Source organism: Camarhynchus parvulus, chromosome 9 (genome assembly GCF_901933205.1).
Source record: "Camarhynchus parvulus chromosome 9, STF_HiC, whole genome shotgun sequence".
Lineage (NCBI taxonomy): Eukaryota > Metazoa > Chordata > Aves > Passeriformes > Thraupidae > Camarhynchus > Camarhynchus parvulus.
In genome coordinates, this window is record NC_044579.1 from 21438404 (window position 1) to 21458098 (window position 19695).

Below are 19695 nucleotides of genomic sequence, written 5' to 3' on the forward strand. Positions count from 1 at the left end.
GGCACTGCCATCCTCCCCCATGCCAGTCTGTGGCTCTGCCATGCCCTTCTCTTTCGGGGAGTGACTGCAGGGCCATCTTCTGGCTGTCACCACCTACCACCTTACCCCCACCAGAGTGAGCCCTGTGCTCCCAAATCCCATCTCCTGGCCCTGCCATGCCATGCCAGGCCCAAGGAACACAGGGATGTTGTGGCAGGACCTGCCCCTCCTCCAGGACCAACCCCACAGGGCCATGCTGGGCTTCTCCTGGTGGGTTTTCCCTCGAGGGAGGGGAAGGGCATCCATCCCAAGCGTGAGGGGAGGATTTTCTTCCAGGCAGGCTTTGCACAGGAAAGCATCCCCACATTCCCCCGGTGTTGTCCAGCCCAGCTCCCCGGGATGTTAAATTGGAAGCAGTAAATGGAGCAGGGAGAACAGCTGTGGGCCCCAGCTGCAGACATTTCCTCTGGGCCCGGAGCTGGAGCCAGTGCAAAGCTGGGCTCTGTGCTGAGAATGCTGGGGGGAGCGTGGGGGAAAGCAGCCCTTTTTCTGCACAGCATCTGGCCACGCTCTGTCCTCCACCACCCACTCCATCTCCAGCACGGACGCCCCTTTCTGCCGCCTCCTTTATGGTGTCCAGCCCTTTGATGGCCACCAAAATGGGGCCAGGACCTGCCCCACCCATCCCAGCGGGGGTACTGGTGAGGCTCTGGAGGGGACCCTGCAGGTCCCAGGGGATCCTGGACTCTCACCCCAGCTTCAGCTGGAGATGCTCCCCAGTGAAGAACCATCCCCAGGAGGGAGAGGTGGAGGCAGAGATCCTTCCGCTGACCCCAAGCCTGTCTCTACCTGGCATCCCAGTTTCAGGGCTGCCCCAAATCCACAGGGAGTCACCCCTGGTTTCTCCCAGCCACCACTCCCAGCCTCACTGCCTCCCACAAAAGGCAGCTCTGGAAAAAAACCACAGGGAAAGAGCACAAACCCTGCCCACCCCCAGCCCGTGCTGGGGGGACAGGACATGTGGAAGGGGCCTGGGGAGCTGTTAATGATCCAGAGCGCATTCAGCACGGATAATTCAGGCAGAGGGGACTGCAGGTCAGCACATGGTTTGGATTTGGCTCTCTCCTCCCTTCCAGCTAATTGGGCCAAGCCCAGGGAGCGTTCCCTGCGGATGCCAAACACGTGTGTGGCACAAGCATCGCCTCCTGTGGGGGAGAACTACTCCTGGAAGCTCCTTCCCCAGGGTGGGAGAGGCAGCCAGGTAGAGCAGGGAGGTGTGTGGGTGTTGGAGGGGAGCTGGGGTTTGGTGAAAGGGTTTGAACTCGTTGTCTGGCCCAGGCTCAAAGAATGCAGCAGCACAGATCACGCGCACGGCTGTGGGTGGTGGGAAGGGGCTGGAGGGCAGCCAGGAGGATGGAGGTTACTGCAACACCCGGCTCCCACTCCCCCAAACCCCCAGCAACGCCTGCTCCACCCCACAGGGCCAGGAACAGGGGGGACCTCTTCCCCTCTCCCCTCCTGTCACCTCCTCAGGCCGCCCTGGCACACCTCTGAGCCCCGGGCAGCTGGTGGCCACGTGTCATCTGAGCTCTGGTGCCAGGGATGCTGCTGGGGGTGCTGTGTCCCCTCCCTGCTCCTAGGGCAGTCCCAGATGAGCAGCAGGCCATGGTGGGTCCCAGGTGCTGCTCCCCTGGGAAGCTCAGGGCTGTTCCCTGGGGGAGCACGGTGCCACTGGGACCAGCTGTGGCTGTGGCTCTGCCAGCCACTGCTGACACCAGCACAGATGGGGACGTGCAACCCCTGAGATGGACACAAATCCTCTTCCCTGGGGCAAGCCCTGGCCCCAGGCTCTTGCCCCACCACTGCAAATCCCAGGTTTTGGAATGCTGAGGGTGCTGCTGGCTCTGGAGGGATGGGGATGCAAATCCCAGGTTTTGGAATGCCGAGGGTGCTGCTGGCTCTGGAGGGATGGGGATGCAAATCCCAGGTTTTGGAATGCTGAGGGTGCTGCTGGCTCTGGAGGGATGGGGATGCAAATCCCAGGTTTTGGAATGCTGAGGGTGCTGCTGGCTCTGGAGGGATGGGGATGCAAATCCCAGGTTTTGGAATGCTGAGGGTGCTGCTGGCTCTGGAGGGATGGGGATGCTATCAGGGAGTGCCCCAGAGCACCAGGGTCACCCTGTCAGCTCAGCTGCCACCCTGCCACTCCCCACACCAGCCCCTGGCCTCAGGGAGGGACAGGGACACAGCACTTCACCCAAGGATACCCCAGCTCCTGGGGCAGTCCCAGCGCAGGGAACGGTGCCAAAACCAGGACACGAGGCTGAAACCAGAGCCTGGTGAAGCCCTGTCCTGGCTGAGGCTCCTGCAGCTGGGTTAATGGAAGTGAAAGCCAACCCAGCACCAGCTCTAATGAAGACCTCAAGCCTGTTGTGAAGCCACATTGGCAAGTGTGGCACCACACAGGGCTGGGGCTGGCCACGGGCACCTCCAGCACTGCAGCACAGCATTGGGAAGCAATGTCAGCTTTCCCAACCCAGCTGAAAGCTCCTTGGATGTTCTGCTGCTTTGATTATTTGACAGACCATGTTTTTTAAATTATTCTTGTATAAATATTTACGCATTTTTACAAGAACCATGCTTTGAGCAGCGGGCCACGGCAGATGAAGGGCCAGAGGGGAGGGGGCTGCATGCTGGCTCGCTCCATCCCTTGCTGCAGGTCAGCTGGGGGTTGAGCAGAGCAGCAGGCATGCAGGGCAGCACTCCTGCCTGGGGCCCCGGGCAGTGCTGGGTGCTGACAGCACACACACACACCCCACCACCCCCTGGGATCCTGCCTTTCCCCCTCCATCCCCAGGGAACAAACCCAGCCAAACAGGGAACGCAGGGCTGGCTGCTGCTGGGAGCCCCAAACTGCCCCAAAACACTTCCCACAGACACCCTGAGCCACAAAAACCCCACTGGGCAGCAAGGGCTGTTGGCAGGGTGGAGATCACTCCTCCATGGCCCACTCCCACCTCAGCACTGCACCCCAGCCCACCCCAACCTCAGAGCAGATCAAATAAATGCCCAAATCCCCTGGTTTTTTTCTGGGGGTTTATCTGGCCCCAAAGCCCTCGGTCTGCAGGGACAGTGCCTGCAGCAAAATCTGCTTCTGGGCTTCCTGGTGGGAACCCTCTCTGCCAGCCCTGTCCTGCTCCCCAGGATTGTTGCTGTGGATTTTGGGAAGGATAAGGGTGAGCTCCCCCCATCCCCCATCCACAGATGGGATCCACAACCCAGCCTCGAGTTTTCCACCGAGCTCAGCAGAAATTCACCCAGAAGGTCAGTGACCAGAGAAAGGGATGATCCATCATTAAATAAATTGTTTTCATTTCCCAGGATAAAGGGGAGGAAAAGGGGAGGAGGGGAGGTGTTGTTGGATCAGGACTGGAAAATAAAAGAGCACAAGGCAGGAAAACCACCCCCTGTACTCCCTGCAGAGAGCAGCCCCAGCTCCTTCCCTGCGCCCTCACAAGAGTTTTACAGCCAAAGCTCTTAATGTGATTATAATAATTATTTCTTTCCTAGCAATTCCCCCCAGTGGTGTTTTTTTTTTTAATTTTAATAAACAGCCTGTTTTGAAATGTCACTGGGACAAGCCAAGACTCCAGCTGAGCCCTGGCCTGGAGGAAGGAGCAGGGCCAGGGGGGGCGTGTGAATGTGTGTGAATGTGTGTGAATGTGTGTGCAAGCATGCAGCAAGCGTGTGCATGTGGGAGCGTGGGCACCACGGGGACACCCCCCTGCAGCCTGCAAGCACAGCCAGACCCTGAAAACCTGCCCATGCCCCAGGCAGGAACAGCCAAGGGACCCTTCTCCCTCCCCTCAGTCTGAGTGCCCCACTGAACCCCCCCATCTCGCACCCCTCATCTCCCACCCCTCTGTGTGGTCCCCCCCAAGCCCCAGGGCCGAGCTTTGAAATCTGTTGAAAAGAGACCCTTTTTGCCAAAATAAACAGCCTGTCATGTTAAATTACTCTCTCTTCCTCTCTACCTTCCCTGCCTTTGTCCCCCCGTCCCCATCCCAGCTGTTTTGCTGGGGGCTGTGCCCCTCTGGGGGCCTGTGGGGTGCAAAGTGCTGGGGCAGAGCAGAACCACCCCCCTCATCCCAGTGCCCCTGTGCCTGCCAGCTCCTCAACACAGCTCAGCACCCCAAAACCTTTCTGCTGGGTGGGGATGGCACCTTGCAGCAGCCACGCTGCACAGCCCTGCGGAGGGGCAAGCTGGCTGGGGGACGCTGGGGGTTCCTTGCAGCTCCTGCCCACCTCTGCTGTGCCAGGTGCTCCCACACCCCCAGGTTTTTCCCTCTCTCTTGCTTGTACCTGCCCTTTAGCTCGGGGTTGTTTTCTCCCTCCTGTTTCTAACAGATCAAAAATTCTTGGAGCTGTAAAATGCCAAGATGGAAACAGTGATTAGCTCGTTCAGGCCAGACTCTCTGCCAGTACCAGGACACTTGCCACCCACCTCTGGTGACGTGCCCAGACACTCTGCACTCCAGCCATGGCTTCCATAGCCTGACCTTCCCACTAGGAATACTTTTCCTGCTGTTTCTGGGCCAGTGGAGCTCAGCTTGGGCTGATTGTGGGGCTGAGTGGCCAGGTGCTGCCCCAAATGCCCAGCAGTGCCTGCAGCAGGGTCACTCACTGTGCTGCCTGTGCCAGGAAAATGCTCCTCCAGGGCCCCTTGCCTATGGGGGAGAAAGGAGAAAATGAGAAGGGTAGAGGAAGTGATAGAGGAAGGGGAAAGGGGAGTGGGAAAGGGGAGTAGGAAAGGAGAAAAATAGGGTGAAGAACAGGAAGGAGGGAAAGAGGAAGAAAGGAGGAGGGGAAAGGCAGAGGGAGGAAGGAGGAAAGGGGGAAAAGGGGAAAGGGGAGGTCCCAGCCTGCAGGATAGGGCAGAAGGCAGCATTTGCAGCACCAGTCTCTTGATTGTAGCACCCAGGGGTCTGAAAAGTGCAGAGATGAGCTGAGAGGATCACATCACTCTGGCTCTTGCTGGTGCCAGAGCTCTGGCTGCAGGATGCCAGGGTCACACTGTGACGAGAGGGCAGGGTTACCCCACTAGCACCAGGACATCTGGGGGCACAGGCAAATCACTCCTGGCTCTCAGTCCAGCTTCTGCATGGTGCCCACAGCTTCCTCCAGCATTCCTGCCAGGCACTGACAGAAGGAAATGTCCTGGCTGCTGCTGAGGCAGGACTCCATCCATGACAGAATGATGCTCCATGGACACACAGCAGCCCTGCCAGCAGTGAGCCATGCCCCACCACCCCCAGAAAAGTGGTGGCCTGCATCTCCCTGCCCTCTTTTTCCCACACCAGGGCGTGATTTCTGTCACTTTTGGAAAACTATAAAAGCTGGAGTCAGGAAAATAAACGCTCTCTTTCTTCCTTCACCTGGAGAACAGTGGTGTGCTTGCATTCTTGCGTGTCCGATGGTGACGGGAGGGTACGAGAGCAAGCAGCTCGGGATGCGCGAACCGCGGAGCCGGGCCGGCACCGCCTGCGCCCCCTGCCCGCGGCGGGGCTGAGGCACCGCACGGAGCGGCCCCGTGACCGTGTTCACAGGGGTCTGAGGATGAGGGAAGAGACGAGGATCTGACTCCATGTTTCAGAAGGCTTGATTGATTATTTTATGATATATATTACATTAAAACTGTACTAAAAGAATAGAAGAAAGGATTTCATCAGAAGGCCGGCTAAGAATAGAATAAGAAGAAATGATAACAAAGGGTTATGACTCGGACTCTCTATCCGAGCCAGCTGGGTTGTGATTGGCCATTAATTAGAAACAACTAACATGGGTTAATCAAAGATCTACCTGTTGCATTCCACAGCAGCAGATAACCATCGTTTACATTTTGTTCCTGGGGCCTCTCAGCTTCTCAGGAGGAAAAATCCTAAAGAAAGGATTTTTCATAAAAGATGTCTGCGACAGGCCCCGCCGCTCCCGACCCTCCCCACGACGGCTTTGGGGTCCCAGCCCCGCTTTGTGCCCCCTCCCGGCTCGGTCCTCCCGCAGCCCGGTGTGCGCAGCGAGGCGGGGTCGCTGCTGGGGAGGAGCGGCGGGGCTGCGCACCTGGGGGAGCCTGATAGAGCCTGAGGGAGCCTGATGGAGCTGAGCGGGTGTTGACAGTTTCACTGGGCCTGCAGGGCTACTCTGGGCACCGGCAAGGCAGGCTCAGGGTCCTGCAGCCCTTCCACTGCCCGGCTCCCGTGGGTGCGCACAGGGTGGGAGCAGCCGGGCGGGAAGGGCTGAGCTGGGCCAGGACGGGAGGACAGCGGCTCCTTCACCGGGCACTGCCTGGGAGAGGGTGCTGCCGGCGCCTAGGCGGTGCCAAGGGCGGTGTGGGAGAGCACAGCGTTCCCCTGGCATGAGCCAGCAGCTGAGCCCTCGCTGTCACCCTCTGGAGTGCCGGGAGAGGGGCCGCGGTGTGACTCAAGCCCCCGCCCTGGGTTTGCCCTGTACCTGTCCCTGGGAGTCACTCGGAGCTTGTCACCGCCCGGCCCTGCTTCCCTCCGCCCGCCCCGGCCGGCACCAGCCCTGCCCTCCCCACCCACGCGCCCTTCCTGCTGCTGGAGCAGCGTAAATCAGTAGCAGAGCTGCCATGGAAGCCAACACTTCCCTCTGGCACAGCTACCTCGGCGTGATCCTGTCCCGCGAGAGGCAGCGGATGGAGCATTTCCAGCGGGCCGAGGACATCCTGCTCACCCTGCTGGAGAGCGTCCATGCCAGAGATCCTCGCTTCCTTGTGGACTACGCCAGGAACCTGGAAGCCTTCGAGTTCTCTCTCTGTGCCTCTGAGGACGCTGTCACCCTCGAGGTGCCCCTGCGCGTTGACGGTGACACCCTGCGAGTGCTGGCACGCCGGAGAGGGGACAGCCCGGAGCAGGGCGGGCATCCTGCAGAGCTCAGCACCTGCTGCCTGGAACTGTGCTCTCCAGGGGCTGATTTGGAGGACTGGACTGGTGCTGTGGATGGGATGGAGCACTGCCTGCTTCCAGGCAAAATCCTGCAGCACCTGAAAGAGCTCCTTGTTTCAGCCATCGTGCGCTGCCAACGCCTCTTCCTGCTCCAGCCAGGTGCGTACGCTGGCACGGTGCTTCCCAGCCAGGGGCTGCCTCCAGGGCCTGCCCAGCTCCCCAGCTTGGCAGTGATCCATCCCTCTGCAAACGTGCTGGGACCGATGTTCCTGGGCATGTGGCCCACCCAAAAGCTGCAGGGGCAGGTTAGCGAGCACCTTGCTGTGCGCTGGGATGGGCTCTGCCCCCAGCTGAGGAAGGGGAGATGCAAACTGTTCCCTGCCATCCCAGGGCATCAGAGTCATCCTCAGGCATCCTCAGCTGGGGCTGATGGCACCCTTCTTGGTGGGTGCAGGGCCCACCCAGCCCAGGTAGGGTTTGCTCAAGGACTTGGTGGGCTTGCCTTACCCTCACCACATTCTCCCCTCCACCTCTCGGCCTCCAGGTGCCCCCTGCTCCCTGTCTGGAGAGCGAGCTGGGAGTGCATCAGAGCTGGACCAGGGCCCTGGGGCATGGGTCTGACCCTGTGAACACACGGGCCCCAGCTGGCAGCAGTGTCCTTGGAAAGGACGTGGTGGGAGGGGACCCTGGGAAATGCCCATAGCTGTTCCATAACCCTCTTCATGCATTTCCATCTCCCGGTGTGCTTCTTGGAGGAAAGTTCAGCCAGGGTGAAAGGGTGATGTGGGAGGACCAGTGGGTCTGAAAGTCTCTTAACCCAGCCCCAGCAAGTCCAGCATCCCCTCCTTCCTCCATGGCCAAGCCAGTGACCTTCACCTTCCTCCACCCCCACAAAGCAATGAACCTTTCCTGATCCATTTTCCTTGGACTGCTTTGCTTTTCTTGGCACTGTTCAGCCCCCCAGAAGCACAGCTCAGTTTGACTGCCTCAGACTTCCTGCTGTGCCTGACCCTGACCCCTGCCATGCCTCTTCCTGTAAAACCACCCCGGCACGGCTGGGAGAGGGATTTTACCGGGAGCTGCACCCAGACTGCAGCCCTGGGAAGGGCTGACTCGAGTGGGGTGGGACACGGCCACGGGCGCTGCAGCACAGACCTGGTTCAGCCTGCGGGACCGGCTGTGCTAACCCGCTCACTGCTGCCAAACCCTCTGCATCCAGGTGACATCAGCGCTGAAAACCTGCGGGAAGATGCCATGGAGCTCTCCCTGCTGATCCGCGGCAGCTGGAAGCCCATTCGCTTTGACATCGTTCCTGTGGTGAGGAGGCAGCAGGAGCCGCTGCAGCTCCGGAGGCGGCAGAGCGACAGGGGCTTCCCCGCAGGCAGCCTCAGGAGGGCCACGGAGGAGGTTCACTTTGTCCCTGCCTCCCCGCTCTGCTGGAGGTGAGAGGCTCGGCTGCATGCACAGAGGGGCGATCCTGCTCCAGGGATGTCCCCTGGCTGGCAGCACTGCTGGGTGTAGGCAAAAAGAGGTTGGGAAAGGGTGGGGATGTGTCAGCAGCGGTTGAAGTCACCCCCTCATGATGCCCAAACCCTCTTCCCTGTGTTGGAGAAAAAAAACCTCAGCCAAGTTTCAGACAGCTCAGGGGAGAACAACCCCACTTCACCCCACTCTTGATCCTCCGGGGAAGGCAGGAGCTGCTCAGCAGTGTTCCCATCCCTCTCCACACCTCTGAGGTTCTGCTCTGCCAGAGCAAGCACAGGAGGTGGAGGATCCAGCAGGATCTTGCAGGTGCTGCATTGGCTGGGACCCCACGTGTGCCATGGAGGGATCCCCTGCACGCCAAATCACTGCAGGCATACTCCCCCCATCCTGGGAGCGTGCAGGTCTTCATCTCCCCTGCCAGCAGACCCCACTCTCTTCCTCCAGATCCTCCACTCACCTTCCCCTCCTGAAGCTGCTCCGGGGAGTGGATTCCCTGCAGGGGCCCCGCCTGGACAGCCTGCGCCTGCTGGACCAGCTCCGTGAGCAGGACTGGGGGGGCCAGGCTGGGACAGGCACCCTCACCTTCCAGCACCTCAAGGTGGGTTGGCTCTGATGGTTGGGACCGTGGCTCTCTGGGCAGGCAGAGTCAAGGCTGCTCCCCTGCACAAGAACCCACACAATGGGGTCTGCAGGGTTTGGGGTGTAGCAGCCCATGGCTGTGTCTGGGGAGGGTTTGCGCTGCTGCCAGCCATGGTCAGAGGGCTTTGGTCCTTCTTCCTTGGACTGAACCAGCAACATCCAGCTGGAGACACTTGGTGCATTCAGAGCTGGGGCTCTGCAGGGCATCATCCCCTGGGCCACGCTGCCAGTGCCTGCAGGATGGCATCCCTGTGCCACACTGCCACACTGCCAGTGCCTGCAGGATGGCATCCCTGTGCCACACTGCCAGGCTGCCCCATGCCCTGTGCTGGGACATGCCTGTACAGGGCGGGGGTGAGGGTGGTGTTTCTGCTGGGAAAACACCTCCTCTTCCCACCCAACCTGTTTTCAGCACTCTGGAGCCAACTGGCCATGCTGGGGACAGCACCTGGTGGCACAATCCAGGTGTGCCCTGCCTTTTGAGGGCTCTCCAAGCCAAGGGTCAAGAAGAATGCGAGGATGTTTTCTGCTTACCGAGTGGCTCCACCTCCAAAGAACCCAAATCCTGTGTACTTTGCTTTGTGTTGTATTCTTTGATGTTTTGGGGTGGTGGTTGTGGTTTTTTTTTTTTAAGAAAAAGGGCAGATATATTTATATGGCCTTCAGAAAAGTGTGATCTGCTTCAGCCCCACAAGTGGTTGCAGGGTTGTGAAAGGGACAGCCTTCCTGGCATCAGGCCTTGTGCCTGATCCTGTGCTCCTGTCTCCCTCCTCACAGATGGTGCTGCTGTGGAGCACAGAGCTCTTCCCCTCCCCGGAGGATTGGCAGGACCTGGAAGGTTCTGTCTACAGGCTCCTGGTGATCCTCCTCCGCTGCCTGGCCACCCAGCACCTGCCCCACTTCCTGAACCCAGAGGAAAACCTCTTCCAAGGAATGGCCCCAGACCTTGCCTCCCTCTACCCTAAAGTGGAGAGCTTTGCCTGGGATCCCCAGCGCTTCCTCCGCTTCCACTTTGGCCTCCACGGGTTCAGTGGCAGCTGCCAGGCAGACACAAAGACCAGAGCCCTCCTGCAGCTCCCCAGCAAGGATGGCTTCTGCTGGGACACAGCCTACTTTGACATCCTGCTCAGCCAGGTATGGGGCAGCACCAGGAGCCACCTGGGCTGGGAAGCTTGGAATGAGCTGCAATCAGCCCCACGATCCCTCTGGTGTGCTGTGGAGGCTGTGGGAGGCTGGCAGTGCTGGCAACGGGGCTCAGGCAGAGTGGGGAGCCCTGTGCCCTCACTCCCTACCCTCCTTTAGTTCCAGGTGTTCCGGATCCAGGACAGCGCACGCCGCTCTGCAGCCTCCCAGCTCCTCGCCAGGATCCGCCAGGAAACCCCTCAGCAGAGCTGAGTGGGGCCCTGCTGCTGCCCCATTGGGGTGCCTCAGGACTCTGGGGGGGTGCAAGGAGGGCTACAGGGCCAGGGAACAGCGTGCTGCTGTGTCATTTTATTGAGGAAAGTTGGTACAGGGGAGAGAGCACATCTGCTGCAGCTGGGGAGGGCACACACAGGCCCTGGTGGAGCTGGGGGAGCACACACAGCTCCTGGTGGAGCTGGGGAGGGCACACACAGCCCCTGGTGGAGCTGGGGAGGGCACACACAGGAGCCATACACAGGGGCCATACACAGCCCCTGGTGGAGCTGGGCACTGGGCGCTCCATGGTACAGAACCTGGAGGGGATGGCTGGCACTCTGCACTGCAGGCTGGGGCTGCTGGTGATGGGAGGGGAAGGGCCCTGTGATCAGACCCTGCATCCAGCCCCCTGCCAGCTTGCTGAGGGTCCCCATGCCCTGGGGCCAGGGGAAGGGAAAGAACTGAGGGGCCAGGACGTTGTGGGGTGATGGGAGGAGTGGTTTTGAGCCATGCCCCACATCGGCTGAGCACAGCCCTCTCCTGCATGCCCGCTGCTATTCCAGCTCCTTTCCAAGTGCCTCGGCTGGCTGGATGTGGCTCCTGCCAGCCTCCCAGGGAGGCAGTGAGTCCCTCTGGTGCCAGGCATGCCAGGCAGTGCCCGGGGGCTCACAGCCGGCTGCGGGGGCAGCGCTGGAGGGCGTCCCGCAGGGCTCCCAGCACTCGCTCCACGCTGTCCCTGGTTGAGTTGCAGCCCATGAGGCCGATGCGCAGGACCTGGAGGAGGAGGATGAGTGTCAGTGCCTCGGCAGGAAGGACTGAGGGACGCACAGCCCGGTGTGAAGGGTTGTGCGCAGCTCCCTCGCTCGTATTTAACACGCCGTTCCCTATAAAGAGGTGTCACCGCGCTAATTACGCTAATTACGTGCGTGGTTATTCAATTAGGGGTGATTGTGTGTGGTTGGGATGCTATGCGTTGCTCCGGGCAATGGGACGCGCTGCGGCAGCCAGGGAGGGGCAGGGAAGGCGGCGAGCTGTGCCCAGCCGTGGGCAGCAGCAGCAGCAGCAGCAGCAGGGCAGGGCTGTGCCCACCTTGCCCGCCGTGGGGCCCAGGCCCCCAGCGATCTCCACGCCGTGCTTGTCCATCAGGAAAGCCGTGATGTCCTTCCAGCTGTAGCCCTCGGGCACCCTGACGGTGGTGATGGTGGGCAGCCTGGCCTGCTGAGGAACAGAGAAACCGGCTCCAGACCCACGGCCCCTGCTGACCCCAGCTCAGTGCCAGGACAGAGCATCACGGAGCGGGGAGATTTTTCTCTGGCATTAAAAGCTGCCCAGGCACATCTCCAGCTGCTCAGGGCTGTGTCCTCTCGCTGCCCCCACTCTCTGGTAGTGGTGGTGGTGATGGGCTTGCCCTGCGCCCACCTCCTCCTCCACAAACAGCTCCAGCCCCATGTCGAGCAGCCCCTGGCACAGCAGGCTGCAGTTGGCCCGGTGTCGCTCCCAGGAGCTCTCCAGACCCTGCGGGCAGAGAGGACAGAGGAGATCTCTGCTGCTGACAGGCACCTCCGGGCACCCGGGGTTCCCCCGAGCCCCACGGGCACTGCCCTGCCCGCCCGGTGCCACTCACCCGTTCTGCCAGCAGGGCCAGGCCCTCCCGCAGGCTGAAGAAGCTGTTGATGGGCGCTGTGTGGTGGTACCTGCAAGGGGCACCCCGAGGGGTTCGGCTCGCCTGCAGCACGGCAGCCCCGTGCTCGTGGGGAAACTGAGGCACAGCATCCTCCCTCCTCATCACCCAGCGCAGGGGGCTCTGAGCAGCAGCCAGCCAGGGTGGGCTGAGCCCTGAAGGGCAGGCAGCCCCCGAGCCGGCACAGAGGCTGCGTGGGGAGCGCCTGCAGCCGTGGGTAAGGGGAGAGCCCGCCCTCACCTCCGCGGCTCCCCGTCACAGCCCCAGTAGTTTGCCAAGCAGCCCATGTCCAGATAGAAGGATGGAGGCTTTGTCTTCCTCCTCAGCAGCTTGTCCCTGGTGAAACAGAGTGCTGGGGAGAGGTGGGACCTTCACCCCGCCGGCTCCAAGGTGGGAGGGAGCGCAGAGATCTCCCACCCTACAGCGAGCGCAGAGATTGGCTCCAGCTCCCAGTCACTGCCCAGGATGGGATGGGATGGGATGGGATGGGCTCTACCCCCAGAGCACTGCAGAGAGGACACAGCAGGAGAGAGGTGACAGTCTCCCCCAGCCCCATCACCTCCCACCCAGGCTGCTCTTACCTGGCTCTCTCACTGAATGAGATGGGGGCACTGCCAGGGGTGCGTTCAGGACTTTCTGGGACCCCGAGTACAGGACATCGATCTCTGCCCAGGAGGGAAGACAGCTCCTTAGGGATCAGAGGCTCCCACCAGGAAAATGCTGAGCCCTCTGACCTAGCTGCAGGTGGTGGGTGGGAAGCACAAGGATGGCACACAGGGCAGGTCCTGCTCGTGTTCAGGCTGCTTTGGGAGGGCCCCTGGCACTGCTGGTGGTCCCCAAGGGGAACAGACTGGACCAGTTCTAGTGCTGCCAACCAAAATGCAGGCTGAGGGGCTGATCCCACTGCTCTCTCTCCCTGTCCCAAGCATGAGCCCTTTGTCCCCTGGTTGCCCATGACGGCACTGTGGCTCTTACCCTGCTGGTCCATGAAGATGGGGGCTCCCCCAAGCGATGCCACTGCGTCCACCAGCAGCAGGCAGCCATGCCTGTGGGAGGACAGAGCTCAGCCTGCTGCTCCTGCCACCTCCTCTGCCACAGCTCTGCCTGCAGCCCTGGCATGCTGGTCCCCACAGGGGCCGTGTGTCTCACTGGCACCAACTGCTTCCAGCACGACATAAAGCCCAGCACAGATAAACCCCCAGCGGTGCCCTTGGGGTGCCCACCATGCACTGACCGGTGGCACAGCTCGCCCAGCCCCTCCAGTGGCTGCAGCACCCCCGTGGAGGACTCGCCATGGGTGATGAAGAGCACCAAAGGTTTGTGCTGCACCAGGCCCTGCACGACACAGGGGGAAGGTGACCACGCTGGAGGTCAGCTGTGCCCTCTGCATAGAGACCAGCACTCACCTGCTCAATGTCTTGTGGAGTGAAGTACTTGCCTGGGGGCTTCAGCAGCTCGCAGACATTGGCTCCTGGGAGGAATTTGGGCAGAAGAGAGTGAGGTTTGGGCGTGCTTCCCACTGGGCAGTCACTTGCTCCATGGGGCAACTGGTCACACATGAACCAGGAGCAGAGGCACCTGCCAGAGTCTGGCCTCGTGCAGGTTTGCCCAGTGCCATAAAGCACCATAAATGGAATGGCATCATTCTTGGGAAAACCTGGAGTGCTCTCTGGTTTTGCAAGCTGTGTCACCGAGCAGTGCCAGGATTGGGACAGCAAACCAGGGCACCCTGCCCTCAAGCCCAGTCCCCGCAGCCCTGCCCCACCTGCCTGTCCCAGCATACCCACTCTCCTGGCAATCTCGGCAGCACGCTGTCCCCAGATGCCATTGATGGCCACCAGCACGGTGTCACCTCGCTCCAGCAGGTTGAAGAGGGCGGCCTCCATGGCACAGTGGCCGCTGCCGCTGAGGGCCAGGCTCAGCCTGTTGCGTGTCTGGAAGGCGTACTGGATGCCTGCCTTGATCTCATCCATCACCTGCGGCGGCAGCAAGCTGGCCAGCACTGCTCCTGCTCCTCTCGCCCCAGCAGAGCTGCTCCAGCCCCTCCTGGGGGCGAGGAGGAGGAGGGGAGGGGAGGAAGGCTGGGCTCACCTGCAGCACCTCGGGGTGCATGTGGCCCAGGAGCTGGAGTGCCCCCGCAGCCCGGATGCGGCGGGGCACGTTGCTGGGGCCCGGCCCGAGCAGCAGCCGCTCCGGCACGGCCAGGGGCCGCAGCAGCTCCCCCGGAGGGCACACGCGGAGCAGGCTGGTGGCCATGGCACGCCGTGCTGTGCCCAGGAGCTGAGCCCAGAGAAGAGGAGTGTTGGAGGCTGCCTGAGCAGCTGCCAGCATTGCAGCACGGTGGATCCTGTGCCAGCAGTGTCCAGTGTCCCCATGGACCTTGACCCAGAAGTCGGTGCCCCCCCTACCAGTCTGGACTCTACCCCTGGCTGCCTCCCCTGCCTGGTTAATGTGTCACCAGTGCTATCCCTGCTGTCTTGGGCCCCTCGTTTTGGGGGATGCCCCCTTGCTGGTGCTCAGGGCAGCACTCTGCAGGTACCCCAGCCTCTGGGACTCCCAAGCACCGAGGCTGTCCCTGTCCCCATGGCCCCACAACAGCAGGGCCGATGTCTCCCAACAGCATCCCAGCAGGTGGGATCCCTGCTCTGGGCACCTGGAGCCTGTGCCACGGGACGGTTGTGCTGAGACTGGTCTGGCACAGCTGCCATGGTCGTAGCTCCTCCTGCAGCAAAAAGTTCCTGTTGGCCAGAGCTCCCTGACCAAGGGCCTGCCTTGCAGAGGGACACTGGCTGGGTGACAGCCTGAGGGAGGCTGCCAGTACACTGATGTGCACCAGGGCTGTGGGCTGGGACAGGGACACAGATCCTGCCTCAGTGAGCTGTGCTCTGCAGGCTCAGCCTGGACCATGAGCATCCCAGGGTGTCCTGAGGATGCCACAGGCCCCACATGGGGTCGATTTTCTGTTACCTGCTGTGTGTACCCACAGCACGCTGCCTTGTGCCCAACCTCTGCCATGTTCTCTGGCATCCATACCCAGAAATGCAAACAAGCTGCCCTCTGCCAGCTTTAGCAGAGCCATGAGTGGGTTCCTGCCCAGAGGAGCCCCTCAGTGAGCAAAGCTTTGGCTCGGGATGAGAATAGGGGTGAGCACAGGGATGAGAATTCCCAGACAGCAGAACTGGCACCAGTGGCCGCTGCTGAAGACAGGGACAAGAGGCACGGGGCCAGCAACAGTGCCAGGTGAGAGCACACCTGCCCAGCAGCCGAGTGGCGACCACTGAGAGGAGCTGGGGGCAGATGAGTTTGATCTGACATGGCTGATGGAAGCCACAGTCAGCCCGGGGAGTGCTGCCCAGCCATCATCCCACCAGAGCGATGACGACATATCAGATGGAGATGTCCCTGTCTTCTAGGGAGATTTGGGGCATGGCTGGGGCGGGGAGGGGACGCGTGGCCTCGGGGCTGCCGTGGGGCGAGGCTGGCCGCGCCGCTGCAAACAGCTGGCAGCGAAGGAATAATCCGCTTTCTGCTCTGGCTCTCAATTCCGGGCGCAGATGGGCAGGAGCGGCCGTGCCCCGGGCGGCGGCTCGGCGGACGGAGGAGCGAACCGACGGCACCGGGGGCACAGGAAGCCCCGGCCGGGGTCGCTCCTCGGAATCCTGCCCCGGGGAGCAGCGGTAGCGGTGTCCGGCCCGGGGTACCGGGGTACCGGGGTACCGGGCCGGTGCCGGTTGCCAGGCGACAGCAGCCCCGCCCAGCCCCGCCCCGCCCCGCCCCGCCCCTGCGGCGGTTCCGCAGCTCCCGGGGCCGGGGGATGCGCTGACGTCACCGCTCCATCCCCGCGCGCGCCCTCCCGGTCCCCGCGTCCCCCTCCGGGCGGCGGCGGCCGCCAACCAGCGCGTGGGGCGGGGACCGCAGGGGCGGGGCCGCCGCCGCCCGCACCGACACCGGCCGACACCGGCACCGACCGGCCCGGCACCGCATCGCACCGCGCGGCTCGGCCTCATGCCGGCGCCCCCCGCCCACGGCTGAGCGCCGCGCCCCTCCGAACCGGCTGCGGCCACGGCCCCGGCCGCGGGCATCACAGGTAGGGAGGGGCGGGCGGCACCGGGGGACCGGGGCTGCTCCGCGGTGGCGGTGCCGCCCCTCGTGGCCCCGGCGGGTGGGAGCGGGATGCGCATCCCGAGGGTCCGGCGGGGCGGGGGGGCTGCGGCCCGTGGCCATTTTGCGGAGCTCCCCCCCGATGCTCGATGTTGGGGTGTGGGGAAGCTGCCCTCGGTGAGCGCCGGGTGCCGCCCCATCTTCCAGAAGGATCCAGCCGGGGTGCGGTGGGGGGGGTGCCCGCGGACGAGGAGACGCCTCTGCCGCCCCGGCCCCGGGCAGGGTGCGAAGGGGAGGATGCCATCCCCGCAGCCCGTGTCGGGGGGCACAGGAACCACCCCGGAGCCACCGCTGCTGTTCCGTGCGGGGCAGATGGCAGTGGCTGTGCAGCTGAGCCATCTTGCGTCATCACCATCCTGATGCTCCAGAGCCGAACGGCAGCGCTGCAGGGAGCGCTGGGTGCCCCGCCTGGGGCTCTCGCCGCGGGTGCCCGGCAAAGATGCTGCGGTGCCGAGGCTGTTCTTGGCCCCCAAGGACGAGCGGCTGCCGGTGACCTTGCGCTGTGGGGTGGCTGGACGAGGGCCGCCATGTCACTGCGGGCAGTGCGGTGGCTGCTGGCTGTGGAAGGGGCCGGTCCCGGGGCGCGGGAGGAGTGCAGAGCTCCGCGCTTGTCATCCCGGCTCGCAGGGAGCAGCCCTGCACCTGCCCCATTGTCTCACTCCTCTGCTCCCTTCTCCCCCATCGTCCTCCTCCTCCTCCTCCTCGCAGGGCAGTGACCCCTCCCCTAGACCCTGCAGCCCCCCGTGTGAGCCTGCTCGGGTCCCATGCGACAGCATCAGGGCTCGGGGAGGACCAGGGACCAGCCGAGCATCTCCCGTCCCACCCCGGAGGCAGCCACAGCCCCCAGAGCAGCCTCGAGCAGGTGGCCTCGGTGGCTCTGGGGACAGGGAGGCAGCGGACCCTCCCCCGGCTATAGCCAGGGGTGTGGTGGCTCTGGGGACACGGAGGCAGCGGACTCTCCCCCGGGAATGGCCAGGGGTGTGGTGGCTCTGCCATCTCGGCACGCTGCTGCTGCTGACCTCCATTTTGTCTGGGAGGTGGCAGCTGGCGCTGGCAAAGATGCTGCCACCACCACCCTGCACCTCCCTGCGTGTGGCATGAGCTGCAGCCCCTCAAGCCCTGGCTCCTGTGGGAATCTGTTGTGCACCCCCTCCCTGGGTGCCCTTCCCCGTGCCCAGCAATGCCCCCAGAGCTCACTGCCCTTTCTGTGCAGCTGTTCCCTGCTTTGGGGACAGGGAGTGTGGCTGGAAGAGAGGATGGAGGGAGCAGGGATGGGGGTGGGGTTACTTTGCAGCAGAGATGGGAAGCAGAACCCCTCATCCATGTCCTTGCATTTGCTACCTGTAAACGGAATCTGCGTGGGAATTCTCAGGGAGCTGCAAGCTCTGCCCTGGGGCTGATTCCCCCGTTGGGGTGGGCAGGAGGTCAGGAGGCACGGGGCAGGGTGCCTGGGGAAGCTGGGGCTGGCTTTCTTCTGGGTGTGGGGGGCTTTGTCCTTGTCCTGGGCTGTCCTCTGAGCTGCTTCCCTGCCTGCAGGTGCTGCTCTGGAGAAAACTGCACCGTCATGGCCCCTTGTGCTGTGTGGGGCGGGAGGTGGGTGAGGAGCCTGCCTGGCAGGCACGGAGGGTGCCGTGTCATCCAGCAGCGTGTTCCCTGCTGCCCTAGAGGCAGCACAGGGTCCCGTGGGCCCAGTCAGACCCCAACAAAGGCTGCAGGGGAAGGGCTCACCACAGCAAAGCCTGGCAGCTGCTGAGAACACACCAGTGCAGCCCAACGGGGCGCCCACCCTCGCCCTGGCTGAGGTGATGTGGGGCTGGATGGGAGCAGACAAAGGGAAGCTCACCTTGGATTCCCCTGGCTGAGGCAGCTCCTCATCTGCTGGAGCTGGGGGACTGGCAGCACAGCACATTCCTGAGCATCCTTTGGGGAAGAGCTTGCTGCTTGGTGGCACTTAGGGACAATGCTCCCTGTCCTGTTGGTCACCTCTCAGCAGGAGAGGCTGCCAGTTGGTAGCCCCTGCACTAAAGAGTGGTTTCATTAGCTAATCTCTGCCCAATTAATCTTGGCTGATCCAGTTAATCATGGCTCTCCAGGCCTTTTGCTCCTCGCTGGGGGTGCCTGGTGTGTCACAGGGAGGGGCAGAGCCCGCAGGCTGCACGGGAAGGGGGGAAAGAGATGGGACTGGGGACATGTCCAGATGTTCCCCCTGGCCCCAGGACTTGGCCATTCCTCTCTGCAGCCTCCCCTGTGAGCAGGGCAGCCCTGGGAGGTGGCAGGGAGGGAGCAGGGAGCAGGGCTTTGGCGCTGGCACGCTCCCAGCAGTGAAGGGCTGGCCCTGGCTTATCGAATTTCTCTCGATGGCAGCAGATTAAGCTGTTCTGGCTGCCCCCAGGCAGAGAGAGCTGGCCGGGTTGGAGCTGCCCACAGGCTGGGGGGGCTGCCTGGCCCTGCCCTGCCCTGCTCACTGCAGCCTGGCCCCTCTCTCCCCCGGATGCCCAGTGGTGCCAGGGGTGCCTCCCTGCAGCTGAGCCAGGGATGGGAGCCAGGGGAGGGGAAGGAGGGTGAGAAGCAGCTGGGCAGTGCCTGCTGGTGATCCCCAAGGGCACAGGATGTCACCTGGGCTCCCTGTGCTGCCGTGGCAGGGGTGGAATGGGAGAGCTGCAGAGGAGCAGAGGGAAGCAGGGCACTGCCCACCACGGATGGTGAGGGAAATGGATGGAGCAGAAAATGGAACTGGGACTCTGCAGCAGGGAATACTGGCCAGGAGAGGAGCTCACATCACAGCCAGCTGGGAATACACTGGGATGTAGCCTGTGGATGGCAGGGAGAGAGAAAAGGTCCTGCTGGCCAGGAGGGAGGTTCTCACCGCCAGCAGTGGTGGGGGTATGGGGTGTGGGACTGAGTGGGCAGAAAAAGGCAAAGAAAGGAAAGCAGCACTAATGGAAGGTACACAACAGGATGAGGCACACAGGAAAGTGGTTCAGAGGAGAAACCAGAGTGTCTTTGTGGGCAGTGATGGGGCTGGAGTGGTTGGGAGTGGCACAGGGTGGGAGGGGACAAGAGCAGGGGCTGAGGTGGCCCGTGGCAGGCAGCAGGCGGTCCTGGTGGGCTCACCGAGGGGTGTTGCTGTTTTGGGGCTGTGCAGGGACCTGACCCGCCTGTTCAGAGCCCTGGGAGCTGGAGAGGCTGCAGAGCTGGGGGAAGGGAGCTGCCTTGGCTCGGGAGGAGAGGGAAGTGTGTGACACGGGCAGGTGTCAGGTGCAGCCTTGGCCCGGGGGTGAATCCATTGTCCTTGAGTGGTGCCACAGGGTGGAGCAGCTCGAGCTCTTGGCCTCGTGAAGATGCAGCCCTTCCACATGGGAATACATCCAATCGTGTTCATGGGAAAAA

The 19695-nt window shown here is 62.6% G+C and overlaps 3 protein-coding genes across 3 annotated transcripts in view; 2 read left to right on the forward strand and 1 right to left on the reverse strand.

The window, feature by feature from the left end:
- The first annotated feature begins 6622 nt into the window (after positions 1-6622).
- MAB21L4 (mab-21 like 4) lies at positions 6623-10460 on the forward strand. The gene is made up of 5 exons (XM_030954711.1): positions 6623-7100; positions 8161-8383; positions 8871-9024; positions 9843-10199; positions 10368-10460. Exons 1-5 carry the CDS (start codon positions 6626-6628, stop codon positions 10458-10460), a joined length of 1302 nt encoding a protein of 433 aa, XP_030810571.1. The 5' UTR covers positions 6623-6625.
- A 589-nt stretch (positions 10461-11049) lies between these two features.
- AGXT (alanine--glyoxylate and serine--pyruvate aminotransferase) lies at positions 11050-14415 on the reverse strand. The gene is given in 12 exon segments (XM_030954578.1): positions 11050-11237; positions 11553-11681; positions 11883-11978; positions 12088-12157; positions 12385-12480; positions 12726-12765; positions 12768-12809; positions 13120-13190; positions 13379-13479; positions 13551-13615; positions 13928-14120; positions 14236-14415. Coding segments are annotated over 12 exon segments (1176 nt in total). The 5' UTR covers positions 14401-14415; the 3' UTR covers positions 11050-11129.
- Positions 14416-16072: 1657 nt separating this feature from the next.
- The window catches only part of KIF1A (kinesin family member 1A), a 41423-nt gene continuing 37800 nt past the window's right edge, over positions 16073-19695 (forward strand). The window contains 1 exon segment of the mRNA XM_030954289.1: positions 16073-16231. The gene's annotated coding sequence lies outside the window, so the exon portion shown is untranslated.